The sequence below is a fragment of the Rattus rattus genome, chromosome 4, assembly GCF_011064425.1.
Source record: "Rattus rattus isolate New Zealand chromosome 4, Rrattus_CSIRO_v1, whole genome shotgun sequence".
Classification (NCBI taxonomy): Eukaryota; Metazoa; Chordata; class Mammalia; order Rodentia; family Muridae; genus Rattus; species Rattus rattus.
In genome coordinates, this window is record NC_046157.1 from 56,280,856 (window position 1) to 56,300,456 (window position 19,601).

The 19,601-nt window shown below is 43.6% G+C and overlaps 1 protein-coding gene across 1 annotated transcript in view; it reads right to left on the bottom strand.

The window, feature by feature from the left end:
* Map3k7cl (MAP3K7 C-terminal like) overlaps window positions 1-19,601 on the bottom strand; it is a 40,784-nt gene that overhangs the window by 8,519 nt on the left and 12,664 nt on the right. The window contains 2 exon segments of the mRNA XM_032899675.1: window positions 4,746-4,861; window positions 14,680-14,741. Coding sequence (XP_032755566.1) covers window positions 4,746-4,861; window positions 14,680-14,741 — 178 coding nt within the window.

A 19,601-nucleotide genomic window follows, 5' to 3' on the forward strand; every position in this document is an offset into this window, starting at 1 on the left:
AGAGTTAAATACCGTGGCAAAATACAAACAAAAAGAGGGCTATTTTTACAGTCAAGTTTTACAAGTAACGTAAGTGCCCTTTCCCACATTACAATGTTCCCTAGATAACTACTGTTTTCTGTCATTGCTCTGTATCTTAATAAGACATAAACATGTGGGCCTTAGGGTGTTTGTGGCTTCCACATTCTCGTGCTTCACCAGAACTCACTAATGGTATTTGATCCTTTTACCCAATGATAAAAAGAAAACCTCTTAAAACTGGGCAACATATCTAAATAAATATTTCTCCAAGAAAACATAAAAATGGCCCAGAAGCGCATGCCAAAGTTGTGCAACATCACAGACATCAGGGAAATGTAAATCAAGACCACAATGACACAGCACTCCGTCCACTAGTGTGGCATTCATCAGACCGGCAGAGCAAGCACTGACAGAAACATGGGACAATTAGAGCTGCTCACAAATATCTATGGTGACATTCTTCAAATACTAAACAGTGCGACTGACCCAAATGGACATTATCCAATGAAAGGTAAATAAGATGTGCACGATGGGATATGACCCACAAATTAAAAGAAGGAAGTACCAGGGTGCAATGCATGGGTGGACCCTGAAACGCTGTGTTATAATAGTCTGAATCACATCGAAAACATATTACATGATTACATCCATTTAAAAAATGTCCAGCAACAAGCTGGTAGAGATAGATATGTTTGCTAAAATGCCTAGCAAAGAGGGACAAGAAGAAGGACGGCTCAAGACCACAAGATTTCCTTCTGGGCTGATGAAAATAGTCTCCATCCATGATGACAGCTCTTCAGCCCCACAAGCACTGCAGAGCCCTGAATCGTCAAACAGAAAATTTTCAGTAAGAAGTGTCTTTTAATCTTTCATAACTTCTTCCTTTTCTGATGCTGCCAGTCTTCCCAGCATGGTTCCTGTAAAGGTTGGAGAAATGTGTTCTCTACCAGACAAGATTTAATCATGTCTGGGATTCAGCAACCTTTACCACTGGTTGTGATTTAATCGTATATTTTAAATCATTCCTGACTCGCAACTGATGCTTGATCTCGAAAGCTATATGATGTACAAAAGGAGCTATCTATAGGGTATGAGAATTCCTATTAGAATTATCAAAAAGACATGACGTGCTATAATATATGCAATTACAAGGAGTACGATCAGAGGCAAACAGACTGAGATGGTTCGCCTAACGTAGAAACTAACTCTGTCATCACTAGTCATAAGCCAGAAATAAATGTAAATAAATGGGTTCTATCCCATGGTGGGAGGACTTGACTCTCTTACCCACCCAACAGCCATGACCAGGGACATGTCTACAGGATCCTCCTCTGTGACTGTATGTTCTTCCAAACCTGACCCAGGGAGACCTCCTCTGGAGAGACAAGAAAAGTGCAGCCTGGAGTTCAAACATCAGGCTGTGCTTGAGCAATTACCAAACAGAAAACTTCCTTTTAAAGACACTCCCGAGTCTGTGTGTCCCACTTGCGCAAGCCAGTTGCCAAAGGCATCAACGTCAGACACAGTTTACAAAGTGTTGGGAGAGAAATTCTCATCAGAATCATTTTTTTTAAAATGGAATGCTAATTGCTTGGGTCAGATCCACGTGGCCTGATGTATCTCACTTGAAAACAAAGACTATTCAGAAAAATCCATTCCAAAACGAACTACTGGTTTACTACAGGGTGATGAAAACCAATACAGTGGTTAGCGGTGGATGTCATACTGGGATGACTCCAACCACACGTGGTGATTGGCAGCTTGTCTTAGTAACCCCTACTGACATCAACTCCATGTTCAAATGCAAGACCATGGCAATCCAAACAGAATGTGTGTATGCAAAGGATATTAGTGCAACCTATAACGGGCTACCCTAGATCAACCTTATTTGTATTTCACCTCCTTGGTGAAATCTAATCAGCTCCATGGTGAGTGATAAGGATACAAAGAGATGCTAAAGAAAGCGTGTGCCTATAAGAGCAGCAAAGAGTCGTAAACATGAGTACTGATAGCACTGGCCTCCTGAAAGTTCAAAGGACCCTTCCAGTGGCTCCTCCATTGCTAAAGGAAAGACCTAATCACCCTGGGTGAGGACGTGAGATGGGCCTTCCTTGGGGAACTGTTGCCTGTGGAACAGGCACAGACAGGGTCCTGAGAAAGTGAGTAGATCAATGCAGTTGAGGTGGGGCCAAGGTAGAAAGTTCTACAGAGGTTCCTAGGTTGTGAGATCCAGGCCAGAACTGGCTGTTGAGACTGGGAGTGTAGCTCTGTTGGGAGAGTGCTTGCCTAGCATGCAGAAGGCTCTGGGTTTGATTCACAGCACTTCATAACAACACATGTCTCTGGTCTCCACAGTAGGAGGTTGAACCAGAATGATCAGGAGTTTAATGTCATCCTTGGGGACATAGCACATTTGACTCTGACAGGAAATCCATAAGACTCTATCTCCAGAGAGAGAAGGGTCAGGAAGGAGAGAAAGAGGCGGGAGCTGCTATTAATTTTAAATAAACTTTAAAAAAAACCAGGGAGGAAAACAATTATAATAGTTCACCAAACAATATTTGAAGCAGAAAATCTTCAACCCAGATAGAAGAACTAGGAATGGAGAAAAGGGAGCTTGAGACAATATATGAAATAAAAATAATAATAAAATTGTACCTTACATTACAGACAGCAATTGTTTAGAGAATTCAGTTACATTTAGTGAAGGGGTAAGATGGCTTCTGCAGAAACACATGTAACCTTGTGAGTCCCTCAAAGGGCAGTGTGTGTGTGTGTGTGTGTGTGTGTGTGTGTGTGTGTGTGTGTGTGTGTGTGTGTGTGTGTGAGTGCCGTGGTTGGAAGTGAGGAATCTCACTTATCTGTGATCCTGGAAGGTTGTTTAAAGTTTCTCTGGAACCAGCTAGCTGCTTGAGGCCATCTTTTCTTACTTCAGTGTTGTGGTGGTAACCACGAGTTATCATTTTTCTCAACACAAAGCAAGGCCAAGTATCAGAGCCCAGACATTAGTCGTTCTTATGTCATCATCCTGACATATTTCAAAATGCACCACACAGAAATATAAACTTTTAGAGCATATAATTTAGTGGGTGATCTTACATTGCCATAAAAATGCCACATATGGGGTTAAATTAAATGCCAAAGTCCTCCAAAAGATCTGATCTGAAGAACTTATCCATTAAATGAAGCTACCTGGGTGGGATTTTTCCCCCCATTGTACCTCCATAGTTCACGTGTGCACATACACAAGTAAATACAGCCCAGAAAATACAGTGGCAGACTGCTGGCCCTAAGTCCTTCCTTTGCTACAACACTGGGCACTCTCAGAAGTCCCTCTGCACTTACAAATGCAATCTGAATATTTTGGACAGCTTATCAAGATTTAACCCGAAAGAAGGCCTTGGATTTATAAAGTTGTTCTTCTGATTTCTTAATAGCTTTTAATCCCTTACGGCCAAAAGTCCAAGTTGAATGTTATGTTCGACATGAAACAAAGCAGGGAATTTAGAGGAGGCTGGGTCTGTTTGGTAAATGGGGGTAGCCAGCTACCCAAATTCACAAATGTATAGATATCCAACCGCTATACTGGAGAGTCTCAACAGAGTCCTTAGATTCTCTGAAGCAAAACACATTCACCTTCTGTCATTTAGAAATTAGCTAATAAACATGCTGTGTCACTCACTCCAGGAAGCTGAAGGGGGAGAAGCAGAAGGGTAAAGAACAGCCATGTCTTTGAGCTGTGTTTCACGCCCTGACAACAATGTGTCCATCACATAGGTTGTGCCCAAGGCCCCTCAGGGACTTTCGACAAGGGGAAGTGTCCCTCTAGCTATATTTTAAATGGGCTCGCCCCTAGTCAGAGGTGTAAAATCTGCCAACAGAACCCCTGATATGTAAGAACAACTGGCCCCAGATGACAACATGGTGTCTAACAAGGCTTTTCAGGAACGAAAAATGACAGAGGCTGGAAGAATCAAGTGCAATTGAGGTGAGTTCTGTGAAATAAAGAGCCAGTAAAATTAAAGTGCTCTCCAGTGGAAGGGGAAGCCCTTGGTCCTGCCCAGGCTGGACCCCCAGTGAACCTGATTGTTGGGGGGGAGGGTGGGGAGGGAAACACCAATATAGAAGGGGAGGGGAGGGATTACGGGGATGTTGGCCTGGAAACCGGGAAGGGGAATAACATTCGAAATGTAAATAAGAAATACTCAAGTTAATTAAAAAAATGTGAATTAAAAAAAGATTAAAGTGCTCTAACGCATTGAATTGCATAACTAATTAATTGAATTGTGTGACTTTCCATAGCAGATTAATAATAATAATAATAATAATAATAATAATAATAATAATAAATGCTATCAAGATAAAAACTTCCTGGGACTATAAGTTGACATTTGTCAACTAATACATTTATATAACTCTAAAAAAGGTTTCCATTTAAGTGTGGAACTTGTACTGCTTAAACATTCACCCCAAGCCAAAGTATCCTGCGGACTCTGTTATGGCCGTGAAGAATGTGGCATGGCCCACGGTGGCATTAGGGCAATTTTAATTTAACTAAAATCTCTTACTTTAAAAAATGAGTTTTGAGTGGAAGCACACTCTTCTTCCTATGAACAGATAAAGCACTTGGTCTGTGGAAGGTCTGTTGCTAGGTCCTAAAACCCGCTGCCTTCTGGCCCACCGAAGTCTCTGCTCAGTAGGTGAGTAGGCTGGAAGGTACTTACTTCCTTTCCTCAAGCAAGGCGATCTCCTTTTTGACTTCATGGTACTCTTCCGCTATTTGGCAGTGCTGTTTAAACACCTGCATGGATTCTGCGGAGTCGTGACAAGGCGGCAAAGGCTGCACAAAGAAAGAGAAGCCATCAGTCCGTCCCGTTGTCAGAAAGCAGTATTGTCGATCAACGTGGACACAGAGAGCGTGGTGAGATGGTCATGCTGACATCAACCATCATGGGACCTTTATGGTCACCTCACCCCTGAACCAGGGCCCTGAGACGTACTACATGCCAGTTACCTAGCATGTGTGGATGAAAAATAGATTTCACATGAATGTTTGCTTCTCGGAAATTGTAAAGTGCTTTAGAAAAGATCTGTGGGGATACTCCTCTTGTATGTTTTTATTCCCTTTTTAGTCTACTTCATGGGCCAGAGAGAGGCACAAGCACATCACAGTGGTGCAGACAACAGCTCCCTTCTGAGAGGTATGCTCAGTGCAAGAGACAAGGCACAAGGTGCAAGGCTGGAGAACGTGCTGGCAGAATTAACAAACTGGTAAGGAAGACCAGCCCAGACCCTTCACCCTGCTTGTGACACATGAGGTTGAACAGAGAACAGATTCAAGTTTCTTCTTTTCTCCCATCGAGGAGAAAAACAGGTCTACTTGGCAAAGTTTTCTAAATATAGCATGAAAAAAAAATTCCTACTTCCAGAAATCATTTTTAAAGAACTAGTTCTTCCATGAGTTTTTAATTCATATTTCTTTATTTCTTAAAGATTTGCTTTTGTTTATTTCATGTTGCTACACTGTCGCTGCTTTGAGACACACCAGAAGAGGGCATCCGATCCCATCACAGATGGTCGTGAACCACCATGTGGTTGCTGGGAATTGAACTCAGGACCTCTGGAAGAGCAGCCAGTGCTCTTAACCACTGAGCCACCTCTCCAGCCCTAATTCTTATTTCTATACGAGTAATGAGTGATTTAAAACACTACTGCACAATTGAAGTTAATTGGTTTTTAATAAGTTGTTAAATCCCTCCCTAATTAATTATGGGAACAAAACATGTAAAATCTGAGAACCATGAAAGTTTGTTGTCGAACAAGTTATTTGGTTTTCTGTGTCATAATCTCCGTGGGTAAACAGTGTGTCTGACTGGGTACCATCCTTCCTATTTATAGCAGTAAAGTATGAACTAAAGAACTTCTTACTATTTGTTTCCATATTCCTCAAACACAGATTTCTTCGGGCATTGTATTTGCTCAGTAAATACCAGAAATTCTATAAATGTGTATACTCTGGCTGAGAGCTAAGAGAACCCTGCTCACTCAAAGGAAGTAAAATTCTACATAGCTGTACAAAGGATTGACATGCCCCGCTGAAATTTGTTAATGTGCACAATTAACGCATATTAATAAGTTCCACAACATTTTCAAATTCTCATTCGGACAAGTTGTACATTCGTGTGAATCCTCGTTGTGACGTAACTCATGTAGAAAACAATAATCACTTCACGGAGCATCTTTCTCTGGATCCCCTACGAGCACATTTACAGCAGCAACCCAGCCGGCTGCCATCATCATCCTTCTCAATACAGAAAGAAAAAAAAAAAAAAGGGAAACTAGGGCACAGTGGTGTGACAATATAATTCACCCTGAGAGACGAAGCCCTTGCCAAAGGAATTTGCAACTCCTGGCTCCTCCAGCCTGCGTCCCAGAAATCTCAACCCACTCACCAATTTTCACCTGTCATGCTGGCAAGTTACCAAGTGTGACAGTCAGTGGAATGAAGGCAACATACCCCGCGCTCCGGAGCCAAGCTCTTAAATCATCGGTGCCCTGTCAAAGGATTTGCCTCCTGGCAGCCATAAGATTACACATTTCTTCCGGTCCTCGTAAACAGCGCATAAGCCACACTGGATTCAAGCGGAATTCGGCACGTCGCTTGCCACCTGCAAGTACCTGAACTGCGAATTCAGCGGCTGCTTAATGTCATAGTCAAAGGAATCGGCTCTCAAAGGTGCTGGCAACTCAAGGTGGGAGCATCCTTTCTGCTGTGGTTTAAAAGGAAAATGGAAAATCCCAAGCACACTCCCTTCAGGCTAGGTGGGAGGTGGGTCCTCCCTCCTCCACCCCTTGCTTACCACCTTGCAACTCTTTAAGTGGGATTTCCCCGCGACTTTGGTTTTGTGTTTCGTAATTTTATGGGTATGGGTGTTTTCGTCGACATGGATTTGTGCACCACATGCATGCAGTACCCGCAGAAGCCAGCAGGTGTCAGACCCCCTCGAACCAGAATTCCCGACTGTTCCAAACTGCCTGCCATGTGGGTGATTGGAAGGGAGCCCAGATCCCCTAGAAGAGCAGCCGTTGTTCCTAAGTGGCGAGCTCTCGCTCCAGCCCCTTTATCTCTGTTTTCATCTGCACCTCGGCATGCTACCAGCGAGTGACATCTCTAGGATTTTTACAGTTTTAATTTGGGACAGGATCTTGCCAAAGTGCATGAATTGTATTCACTGTGCATGGTCCAGGTGGTCCTCAAACCTGTCTCCTCGAGGGTCAGGCTCCCATCCCCGAGCAGCTGGAACTACAGATGCACACCGGTGTATCTGGCTAGCTGGCAGCTCTTAATTGAAGAAACTTTAAGATACTGGATTTTAGAAGAGGAAGAAAACCTCTGGGAGGGCGAGGGCCAGGTGAGGGTAACAGGAGCACTTCATGTTCACAGATGGAAATGCCACAATGATGCCTATTGATTTATAATTAATATCGGCTTTCAAAACTATCTGACAGGATACCTTTCACCTAAGCAAGGCGGTCATACTATTAAGCTCATACTCACACAGACTCATTTGTTTCCATTGCATGGGGCTTGCATCCCTGCAGAAATTTCAGTCAATAAAAGAATGAAAACATTTAGGTTTTATATGAATGAATGAATGAATGAATGAATGAATGCAACACAGGATAATGATGTGCTACTCTGTGCTGCGGCCTAATACACACTGCCATGGTTTTTTCAAACAGCTTCTCATGTCATCAAGTTGGCGCTGATATTACTGTGTAACTGAGGGTGATCCTGAATTTCTGATCTTCCTGTCTCTACCTCTGTGTGCCACCCTTCCTGGTGTATGCAGTACTGGAGATTGCCCCTGGGGATTTGTTATGCTAACAGAGCTCCAAGCCCAGCCCTCTGTGGCATTAGGATAGGTGTATGCTGCTTTTAGGTACTCTCTTCTCTCTTCTCATTCTCTCCCCCCCACCCCCACCCCCCGGCAGTTCACTCAGCTTTCCTAGAGCTCCTCAAAAGAGGAACTGCTGTGACTTGCAGTGTTCACTAAATTAGAAGAACCTACGTTCCTAACATCCAAACATACACGCATGATTTATAGTTGTAAAACAGAGCCACCCGCTCTTGCTTGCACACCGAGGCAGGAATATGGTGTCTGAAAAAAAAAAGAAAAGAAAGAAAAAAGAAAGAAAGAAAAGAAAAAGTCTTTGGAGTTGATCAATTCCAAGTTCTAACTTGTTATGAAAACTAGAAAATTCATGGCTCTGGAGACGAGCACGTGGAGGAAAGGGGAGTCACTTGTCCTTGCCAACTGCCCAGCTTTGAGGAACTCTGAAATAGAATATTATGTCGTCTTGGCCAAAACTGGTGGCCACGACAATGGCAAGGGTATTGAATGAACACAGCCCATGGGAGATACTCTAGCGGGAGCACACTGGCTGTCTCTGATATAGGTGATTCCCGTGTAGTTAGAAACACATCAGCACGGACTGGGGGAAAGTAAACCAGAAGAAGTCTTAGTAAAAACTTGCCAGGGCCTTTTAAAAAACAAATACATATATCAAATATAAAAAGCAAAACAAAACCTCCAGTAGGCTTAAGTAATGGAACATTTAAACCCAGGCATATATGATTTAATTGGTTTGCAATCCTGCTTAACACATGCTCGGCTAAAGTATAATTTACAAGGATTCCTAGTATAGCTAGAGAGAAAACATTAACATTTGGGAGTAAAGGTATCACCTTCTTCCAGGTATGGTGCACACCTGAAGTCCCAGTCCTTGAAGGACAGAGAACCAACAGTTCAAAACCATCCCCAGCACCAAACTGCTATATCGTAAGACTACTTCAAAAAGCAAAACAGAGCAAAGAAAGATCAAAACAACAATAAGGAGGACGTTGTTTTGATTCCCAACGCTCGATTTAAACTATTTCCTTTAGAGAAATTTTCACTAATGCCCCAGGCTGGGTGTGGGGGAGCAGTGAATAAGCTTCATGGCTGTGTTTTCTCCTGACATCAGGAGACTCTGCCCTTGGCTGTACTTCCTACACTTTGAGGCCCTTAGTCCTCACTCTCTTCAAAGGAGTGGGGCTGATGCCAAAGAGAAGCAAAGAGAATACTCCCTGGAGCATTCGCCTCGGGTTCAGTCTCTGACAGTCCACCCCCGACCCCCACCACCAAAAGCAATTGTTCAAGATTCTAGAACGTAAGAGTCAGTGTTTCCACAGAAACAGCCTTTCAGTCCCACTCTGAGGGAAGGTCCCTCACGGGAGTTCAAAGGGAGTAAATAAAGACGTTCTTGCAGCCTCACTGCAAGCCAACTTTGAGACACAGTTTCCCAAGGCACAGACCGGGGGCTTGGATGAGGTCAGAGCCCAGGGTAGTGACTTCCTGTTCACCCCCTTTCCTGAGAGGATAGAGCTTACAACGGCTTTAAGTTACACCGCAGAGTCCGGGAGCCGTTACAACCTCTGGTATCCTGCCCAATCACCAGGACTAATTTAACACGGTGAAGTAAGAGAGAAACCAAACCGCAGGCTCCCGTTCCAAGAATTTGGCCTGAACCGCAGCGGGCCATCTCAGTCGGTTCACAGCCTCCAGAAGTGTATCCCATCCTTTGGAAAAGAGCCCGTGAGAAAGCACGCTGCCAAGCACCCCTCACTGAGGGACAAAGCCGGCTTAGGCTTAAGCGTTTCCGTTTTCTGCTTGGCTACTTCAGAAACTACTGGCCCTGTCCACTTCAAAAACGCAAGAATTAAATTCTTCTACCCCAGCTTCCCACACAGAAGATATATTTAGGAAGACAAACATTCTACAGTGGTTGAGAGGAGTTTGTATTTATTCCTTGATTCTCGGGATTACCTACTTGGTAGGAGAACAGAGGCCACACTCCAGTTTAATGTTCTCAAAATTAACAAGCACAATCTACTGAAACAAAGGGGAAAAACTAGTCTAGATTGACGAAAGGAAGATCTAGAGTACATTCAATTATGACCATTCAATTTTTTACTATTTTAGGACTTTAAGGATTTGGAGAAATACAGTAACTGACACTTCTATAACACATATGGTTAGTCCTAGTTACTGCTGGAATTTATACTGTGTAACTTACACATTATATGGCTTAGAGTAAAACATATTGATGTCCTTTCTGTTGCTCCAAAGACTATAGAAGAGAAATGTATTTCAGGAATTCCCAGACTCTTCCCACAGTTGTTCCTAATGGTGGTGTTGTGCATATCCTAACAACCACTGACTGGGTTTTTTAAACGTTGTTTTCACAGGGCTGGAGAGTAGTTACGAACGAGCCCTGGCTGTTCTTCTGGAGGTCCTGAGTTCAATTTCTAGCAACCTCATGGTGGTTTACAACCATCTGTAATAGGTCCTGATGCCCTCTTCTGGCCTGCTGGTGTACATGCAGATAGAGAACTCAAATATTACTTGTGCAAAGTTCCAAAATCTCTCAATCATATCTCTCTCTCTCTCTCTCTCTCTCTCTCTATATATATATATATATATATATATATTACAATATGTTATATATTACTAGCCATTCAGAAAAAATATATTTATATAAGGTTATATTTATATATATAACTTTTTTCTGAATGGCCACGAAGACTCGTTTATGCAGACAAGAGAGAAATGCTGGCCATTTTCAGTAACCTCAGTCTTTTCTGACCACAGTTCCAGGAAGGTATCGAAGATGTCATGTCCCGGATGCCAAACATTATACTGAGGCAAGCACTCAAAGAAGTTTGTGGAGAGGCTGCCCAGATAACGATACATTACGAGACTCAAGCGAAACCGTGAGATTGTCTATTTGTAGGAGTGACATCCGATTCGGGACTGTCTGAGAAGAGGCAAGTTCAGCGTGTACCACAGAGACACCTGTCCCTGTCGTCTCCTGTCAGACGAGAGGGCTTCAGAAGGCTTTGGAGCTATTGCCCAGTTTATTATACGTTTTAAGAGATGGTCGTCTTCCAAGCACCTTGGCCTGATGACGAGAGCATCTGAACCTGTGTGTATCACTCGGGATCCAGAGGCAGGAAGATTTGCTTTTGCTTTATACATTTAGAAATAAATCTGTTAACCCTAAACATCTTGTTCCATCAAGAATTTCACCAAGGAAGACTATTTATGTTGATTGAGCACATTTTTTCCACATACTTCATTAGGTCTCCTCATGAGCATTCTTCATTCCTCCCCTTACCCCAGTCTATCAGCTGAGGAGGGTGAGGCTTAGAGAGAGCAAGCTTTGAGGGAAGCCATAGTGACTAAAGCATACATCTTCCACTCCAGCTGTGAGACGGACGTGGTCTTACACTGGACCGGGAAAGAAGTTGGTCGTCTTTCTGAACAGAGAAAAGACAGAGCTATGGCAACACCTTTCCAAATAGGAGAAAACCACTTTTCCCCAAAGAAAATTAGTAATTTTTCATTTGCTCTTGAAGTAGTGGACATAAAGTAGTGCCTTCTTTTTTCCCGATTATACAATCTAAACTGGATGTACCAAATACTGCTCCTGGAGTCCTCAAGGGAGTTGGAAACGATGTAAAATTCACCTCCCTTTCGCAGAGACGGAAGGCCTAGAAATGAACAAATAGGGCAGTGTTCACTTCATTCTACCTTGCCCTGAGGTCTCTGACCCAGAGTCTTGCGCTAATAGAGACATCAAATGAAAGGTTTGTCATAGCTATTCTTGCCCAAGGCTTTTTTTGGCTTCTGTGAAAATAGAAGCACCATGAATTGCATGTTCAAACATGTCCACATTCTTGGCAAAGCAACAGAAAAATCTCTGGGGGTCAAATTGGTGATAGAGTATCTACCAAATAGGTATTTTATGGCCACACTTTATAAACCATCAAGGAATGTGCGAGGGATATCAGAAAAGTCCCGACAAGTTTTACAAGGCGGTTCTAGAACCACGTCACGGTAGCCTTGCCAACCTTGAAGCAAAACAAGTCTCAATTTATCAAACTAATTTAAACGGCCCACGTGTTCCACCAGCTGTAAGAGGAAGAGATCAGCGAATTGATTTAGACAAAAACGTTCACCTCAGGTTTCTCATGCACAAAGCAGAGGCAGAGTGGTTAGTGTCTATAATTTTCACAAGAACCCAGTGAGATCACGTGTAGGGAATTGGCCCTTGTCTGCTATGGAGTCAGTATGCAGTGGGGGTGCAGCAGAGAGGGCCAATAGTGACAGCTGGCATGGCTTAAGTCTCCTTGTAGTAATACCCACAATGCTCTTCTTTCTAACTGGCATTTGTTCTCCCATAGTGGATCATGACACCCAGTGAAGAGTATTACAGGATACAAGAGCTCACATCCAACTGTAAGGAGCTAGGTAAAGGATCTTTCCTTTGGCCCATAAAGCAGTTCCATTGCCTTTAGCACAGGACTCTATGATGTAGTATGGCTTACATGCGTGTGCTTGTGCTAAGCATGGGAACAGGAGAAATATGTCTTGTGTTTGGGGGGGGTATTTGGTTTTTGGGACTCACATCTCGGAGAGTAAAGATTATTAGCAAGGACTCCAGACAGAGGCATCCCTAGCCAAACGTCTAGACAACTGGTAAGTGTTAATAACAATCTCATCTCTCACCCCAGAAGCACAAACTGACTTGAAAGTGTTCTGCTGTGTGGCTAGCGATGTCCTCTCTGTCAAGGAAGCAGTAATGTCCTAACCACACCAGAAGAGAAAAGCCAGACCATGAGGCCTACCTCATTAAAGATCAGTAAAGATGGAAAGTTCCTCACCAGAGTAAAATGATTAAATAGATTCAATTTCTAATATGTTTCAAATAGAAGTAGAAGGTGTAATTGGAGTTATAAGATTTAAATGGACTTAGCAATGCTCTAAGAGAAAATTATCTAGATAATCATCAGGGATGCTGTGAGTCCTCTACAGACGGAGGCGTAAGCTAAGAAAAATCATCGATGTTCCACTTAGGAGAAAAATGATTTTTCCAACACAGAGAGAGAGAGAGAGAGAGAGAGAGAGAGAGAGAAAGAGAGAGAGAGAGAGACAGAGAGAGAGAGGCAGAGAGACAGAGAGAGACAGAGAGAGACAGAGAGAGATAGAGACAGAGAGAGAGACAAGAGACAGAGAGTAGAAAGAGACAGAGACAGAGATAGAAAGACAGAGACAGAGAGACAGAGAGATAGAAAGAGCTAGAGATAGAAAGAGACAAAGACAGAGAGACAGAGACAGAGAGAATTCATTATTTAAAATTTCATGGGGGAGCAAGAACTTGAACTGACTTCCTGATTCATCTTCAGAACCTGTTGAACCCTGTTTTCCTCTGATTTCAACGGTAATAAAAAGCACGGAGAGGACCGCATCAGAGAGGGGAGCATAGTCCTCTTCCAGTCCCTGCCCTACTTTGGTAGTAGATAGATATATAGACAACTCCTGAAGGACATTGTACTGTGTGATGTGAGCAAACCAGAAAGAAAAGACGCTGGCCCAGTGTGCAGAAGTGTGATTAGGTGTCAGCAGCTAGAGATCCAGGCTGCCAAGCCACATGGGGCTGGGGGGCGGGCACAGAGAAACAACTGGAGAGGACATCCTCAGGATGACAGCACCATCTGGCTGTCATGGTCATCTGGCTGTGTGGTAATCAGTGCACCTTCCCACCTGCTATGCAATCTTTTCAGAGACCGACATACAGGGTCGTGATCCGTTAAACAACCTCCTGTGTTGGTTCTGAGGTGCTACGCCCGCAGCTAAGAGAACTGGTGGCTTTTTGAGGACCCAGGTTCAATTACCAGCAACCACCTGTAATCTCAGAAGTGCAGTTCCAAGGGATCTGACAGCACCAGACTCAAAAGTAGTACACAGAGAGATGTGTAAGCAGAAACTCCATACACACAAAATCAACACTTAAAACTTCCTTGTCTGAAGTCAGAATATACCATCTAAAAAACTGAAAGTAAATTAGCATCTTAACAAAAAATTCTGGTGTGTTCGGCTGGGTTATCTTTCCATAGGTCATCTAGAAGTGACATGCACCAAATATTTTCTCATAGGCGGAACCAACAATTTTCTGAAGGTCTTAACTACCACTTGCTATGTTCCACTAGAACAGAGGTTCTTGGCCTTTCTATGCTGTGACCCTTTAATACAGTCCCTCACGTTATTGTGACCTCCAACCATGACAGTATTTCATTGCTACTTGTTCGCTGTAATGTTGCTACTGTTGTGAATTAGAATGTAACTATCTGATATGCAAGATATCTGACCTGCAAGCCCCAAAGGGGTCACGATTCACAAGTTAAGGCAAGAGACCGGTGGCAGAAAAAAATTATTCCAAAGCCTTGGCAACAGGACAATTTTCCTCTGCAGGGTTTAATACTAAATGGAGCAAAAGTCCAATGGCTTGGAGACATCGTAGTAAGGAAAATGGGACCACATTCTCAGACACAGTCACTTGACTCTGAGCGTTAGGACTCCAGGTATCATAGCTGGTTAACCACGGGCATTCCCTAACTGCCTCTGTCTGACCTTGAAGCTCTAAAAATACAAACGCTTCTGATGTAAAAGCCACCGACCTGTGTATTGATGCGTATTTCCCGCTTAGCCATTTCCTGACTCGCCATATTGGTAGCACTGCAGAAAAGCAAGCATGGCTTTGCAGAATCCTTACCTGGAGCTGTTGCTCTAACTCTGGGAAGACCAAAGGAATGGCCTCTTCAGACGGCGTATCATCTAAAATATGAAAGCACAGTGGTTACTCAGCGTGCCCTGTGTCTCCTGAGGACCAGCCATCACTTCATGTGAACATGGAGGCAGAGAGCTTAGGCTGCCTGACACGAAGCTTTTAAGTGTGTGTGCGTGTGTGTGTGTGTGTCCTCAAATGTCCACTCTAACAACTCTCCAATTGAACAGGGCTACTTAATACTGTCACATTAGCCCAAATCAAAAAATATGATATGCATGAAAGTGCTTTAACAAGGTGCTAACGGCAGAGCCAGAGCAGCTCCCATGGGGCAGAAGGACATGTGTGAAAAACAGGAGCTTGACTCGGATGCTTTTGCCCTTTGCCCCGTCTTAAACCACCATTTACAAGCACCTCTCCAGAGCTCGGTCCGGATTGCTATGGGTAACAGCCAGCAGGCCAAACAGGGAATCTCTCCCCATAGTGTCGGGCGACACTGCCAGCCTGGGCAGAATGCACAGCTGCAGTTCCAAATGAGCCCACACTGCTGACATAGCAGCTTGCTTAACCTCGGGCAGCTCTTGACCCTTCAAATGGTCTTGAAAGGCTTTGAGGAAACCTGGCTGAAATGTGGTCTCAGATACCTGTTACCCCCAAATTTCTTCAAGAACAGGCTGCTTCACCAGCCTTGGTACCTTGGTAACAGTGTCTGTCTCTGTAGAGAACTTTGGCTCCATAGGGACATCCGTTATTCATTTCCAAACCTCCCCCCAGTACATGCCCGGGGGACACACACATACACACACACACACACACACACACACACACACACACACACACACACACAAAGCTGTTTCAAGACATAACAAAGCAAGGAAATACATTAGTTTTTATATTCTCGCTAACATAATCAAACTCACTGATAAAAGCTAATGGTGTTCATTTTTAATTATGCGTGTCATGACTGGTATCCATGGAGATTTAGTTCCATGACCCTCGTGGATAAAAACCTGAGGAGACTCAACTCAAATCCTTTATCTGAAATGGAGCGCTTACACAGACCTCAGATGCGCCCTTACACATGTTTTCATCTCTAGTTAACTCCTAACAACACAATTCGGTTGCCATGGAAGTAACTGTACCGTACAGGTGAAGAAAAACAACAAGAAATCTGTGCCAGTTCAGGACACTCAATGTTTCCTACCCTTGGTTGAATCCAGATACAGAAGTCACAAATAGGCAAGGGCAACTCTGTCCCCTCCCAACTCGCTGAGAGCGTGGTCCAAAATAAAATGTAGTAAATAACACAGGGCATTTGTGGCTTCTGAGGGACACTCATTGACGGCACGGAAGACAACACCGGAGAGATGATTTAAACAAGTGACCTCTGGTCACTCTATTGCAGTTGGCCTAGAGCCTTGACAGAGCATTCCCACTTAAAAGTGACCTAAAATAATGTCAATATATCATCAAAATGAAACTCGGTAGCGGCAGTTGTGCTGGTCAGTGGATGTCCCTGGTTCACTAATGATCCTAAACACAGGCATCACGGAAGGTTAAAGCCTGGGCCCCTTGGATGTTCCCTTCCTATCGGAATTCTAGTCAGTTACTGTGGCTTTCTCCATCCACACTGTCATTGGCAAAGAGACTGGCTGAGATTATCACTACCAACACTTCGCAGAGACACCTTCCATTATAAAGTTTACAGGACTGATTTGGGCCTTCGGTCCACTTAATTTACCTCAGTGCAGTATCAAAAGCCCAGACATCACAATTGTTTGAGCTCACTGGGGCCAAGGCCAGAGTGATTTGCACAAAAATTAGAAACATATTCTACTTTGGCATCCCAACCCTGATGACCACAGACGGGGAGGCACTTGGAAGGAGAAACCACTTCCGTGAAGTACAAACACAGCCAGGGCGTGATAGAATTTTAGAAGGTATCTAGAATGAAGCTCAGGGCTTCCTGACATTTAAGCCATCCTGTCCACTGTGCCGTCACACTCCTTGCTTCATTTGAAGAAGACTGGAGTGTAGTTATCCATTAGCTGCTCCATGCTGTGAACAGCAAACGGCCACCATGACCCAGAATGAGTGAAGCGACGCAGAATCACTCAATGCCTTTTATACGCGATGCCGAGACACATGTGACTATGATCTGTGGATAAATGAAGGCCTGCGGTCGGACCTCTTTCACCGAAAGGGAAGTCTAATGGACATAATGGATGTTTTACAGACACACAGAAAGCAAGCAAGACTTTGTTTCAGAATGGATCAAGCTGGATTAACCTGAGCAGGAAATAGCAGCGGAAACGAGAAAACCGAAGACAGATGCTAAGAGTCTACCAGCTCGGAGAGCCAAGCGGCATCTCCTACTCCAAGCCATCTGCTTTAGCAGCCTCGCCTGCCAGAAATTTCAGCGTTTGGGAAGCTGCTTACGAAGCTACCCGGTGTTGGTGTGAGGGCTGTTTACTTTTAAACAGTGGCTGCCTTCTTTGACTGGTTTTTAAAATAGGCAAATATTCTAAAAGCAGAACGATGAATCACAGGATCGGGCCGGGGGGAAAGAAGGAAAATGACTCAGGCGGGCCACTAGACAGCTGCTCCACAGACATTCAGCCAAATCTTTGTAACACTTCCACCGTCGTAATGGATCGGAGCCCCTGAGAGTGGTCAAGTTTATTATGACAATCCAGAAGCACACGGCAAACTGTACAGTAGCTATACCAAGAAATCCCTAGGCATACTTGTTATTTTTTTTCCTAGTAGAAGCAGTTACTAGATACATTTATAACGGGACATGATCCCAGAATAACTGCATTTTTATTACAATTTAACGGCCAGATATTTATTGTCTATCATGTGCACAGTGAGGACTCACACTCCATGCTGAACTGGAAAAATCACTTTATCCTGAGTTTTTTTATGTGGTGGTAAAATAAAATGAATGCTCTGTGAGCTCCACAGACCAGACAAAGGCAGGGCTGAATCTCAGGGCAGAATACTCATCTCACACTCGTAAGAATCCGGTGTCATCTCCAGCACAACCCAGCAGAAAGACCAACGACAATGAGTCCTAAGCAATTTTTTTTTCTTTTAAAAAAAACCTCTTACACACATTTGCCTATTTTGCGTATGGGTATTTTACTCGCATGTATGTTTTTGGACCATATGCACGCCTGGTGTCCTCAGACGACAGGAGAGTCCATCAGATCCCCTGAGACTGGCGTTCTAGACAGCTGTGAACCACCATGTGGATACCGGGAATATAACCCAGGGCCTCTGGTAGAGCAGGCAGAGCTCTTAACCACTGAGCTCTCCCTCCAGCAAGGACAAAACACACAAAGGAAGGAGTTAGAAAGGAGAGGAGGGGGATTAATATACAGATGCTCAGTGCCTGCTCGGCAGCTGTGATGTGACTAAGTCACAGTGGTCCTTAAGATAGAAGTTTCCTGTTAGTGTTCCAGCCAAATGGACACACTGTGGTACATTTTATCATGGGCTCCTTTCAGCATCGACATGGCAGCTGTTGGTTGGTTTTCAAAGGGCACTGTGTTTTCAGATTTCCTTAAACCATGTTATCTGTGTGGTCCCCCCCCACCCCCCATGAAACAGACAAAGGAGATTCATCGAGACTGGAAGCTGAATTCTCACTGGTATCTAGGAATTACCTACTCCATCTGAGTTGTGGCAGAAAGCTCAATGAGAGGAGATGATTGAGCATTTGGCCCAGGCCATTGAGAACAGAATAAGGACCGAGCTATAAGAAGGTGAAGGAGTGCTCTAAAAGTTCTCATGACTAAAGAATGGCCTTGTGAGATGAAGTATCTTTCCACCGTACCAATGTGCTGTTTACCTTCCGGCCAGTGATTCCCCAGAGTTTCATTTCATAAACCAGAACAAATTCTAGAATACTGGATATCATACCTTAGATTACATGCAAGTTTTATCTTAGTTTGTGAAGGTGATTCAAAAACAACTACTGTATATTCTTAGTTTCCCTGTGAGAGAGAATGTTTCAGTATAAAAATTAGATGAAACTTGAAAGAAAAAGATTGTATTGAGTGATTTCAGCTTTGTGCGCTAAAGTCATGTGATCTAAAACTCTGTGGTTACAATTGTTTTTATTTTGTTTCAAGTGAGAAAGAGGGAAACTCTGTCAAACAGTTCTACAAAGCAACATTTGAGAATTGCTCTCCTAAGCACTCTCTCAATTGAGCAACATTTCTATTGGACTTTGGGGTCCAAAGATACTGTTTCCACCATAGATATAACTAGAAAGTAGACTGGAAGACACTAAATTCTTGATATAAGACCTTGGGTTTTCATACAAGGAGTCCAGAAGAAGAAAAGCCACATTTACCAGACATTCCCAAGCCTATCCCGCTCCTCTGTACAGAACTCAACAGGCTGCCCTGTTCTGAATCCTTTGAATAATTCTATTTTGTAAACTGGGCACAGTTGGCACAGTACTTGCTATGCAGGCCCAATGGTCCTAGTTCAGTCTCCAGAATGCAGGTAAGGGGCTAGGTAGTGCGGCTCATGCCTGCGAACTTGGTCCTTGGGAACTGATGAAGTTCAGATTCAGTGAGAGACCCTGCCTTAAAGAACAAAGGTAGATAGTAAAAGAGAAAGATACTCCACCCGTCATTGACACCCACATGTTCATACATATGCACTCAAACGCATATTTGCACACACTTAAATTAACATTCATATACATACCACACACACAAACAACAACAACACAACACACACAACATGCTATACACATACATCACAAAGAAAAGAGTGGAGCTGAAGAGATGGCTTAGTAGTTTAGAGCTCTGGCTGCTTTTTCAGAGGACCAGGATTTAGTTCTGAGCCTTACATGGTGACTCTCACACAGCTGTAACTTTAGTTCCAGGAAT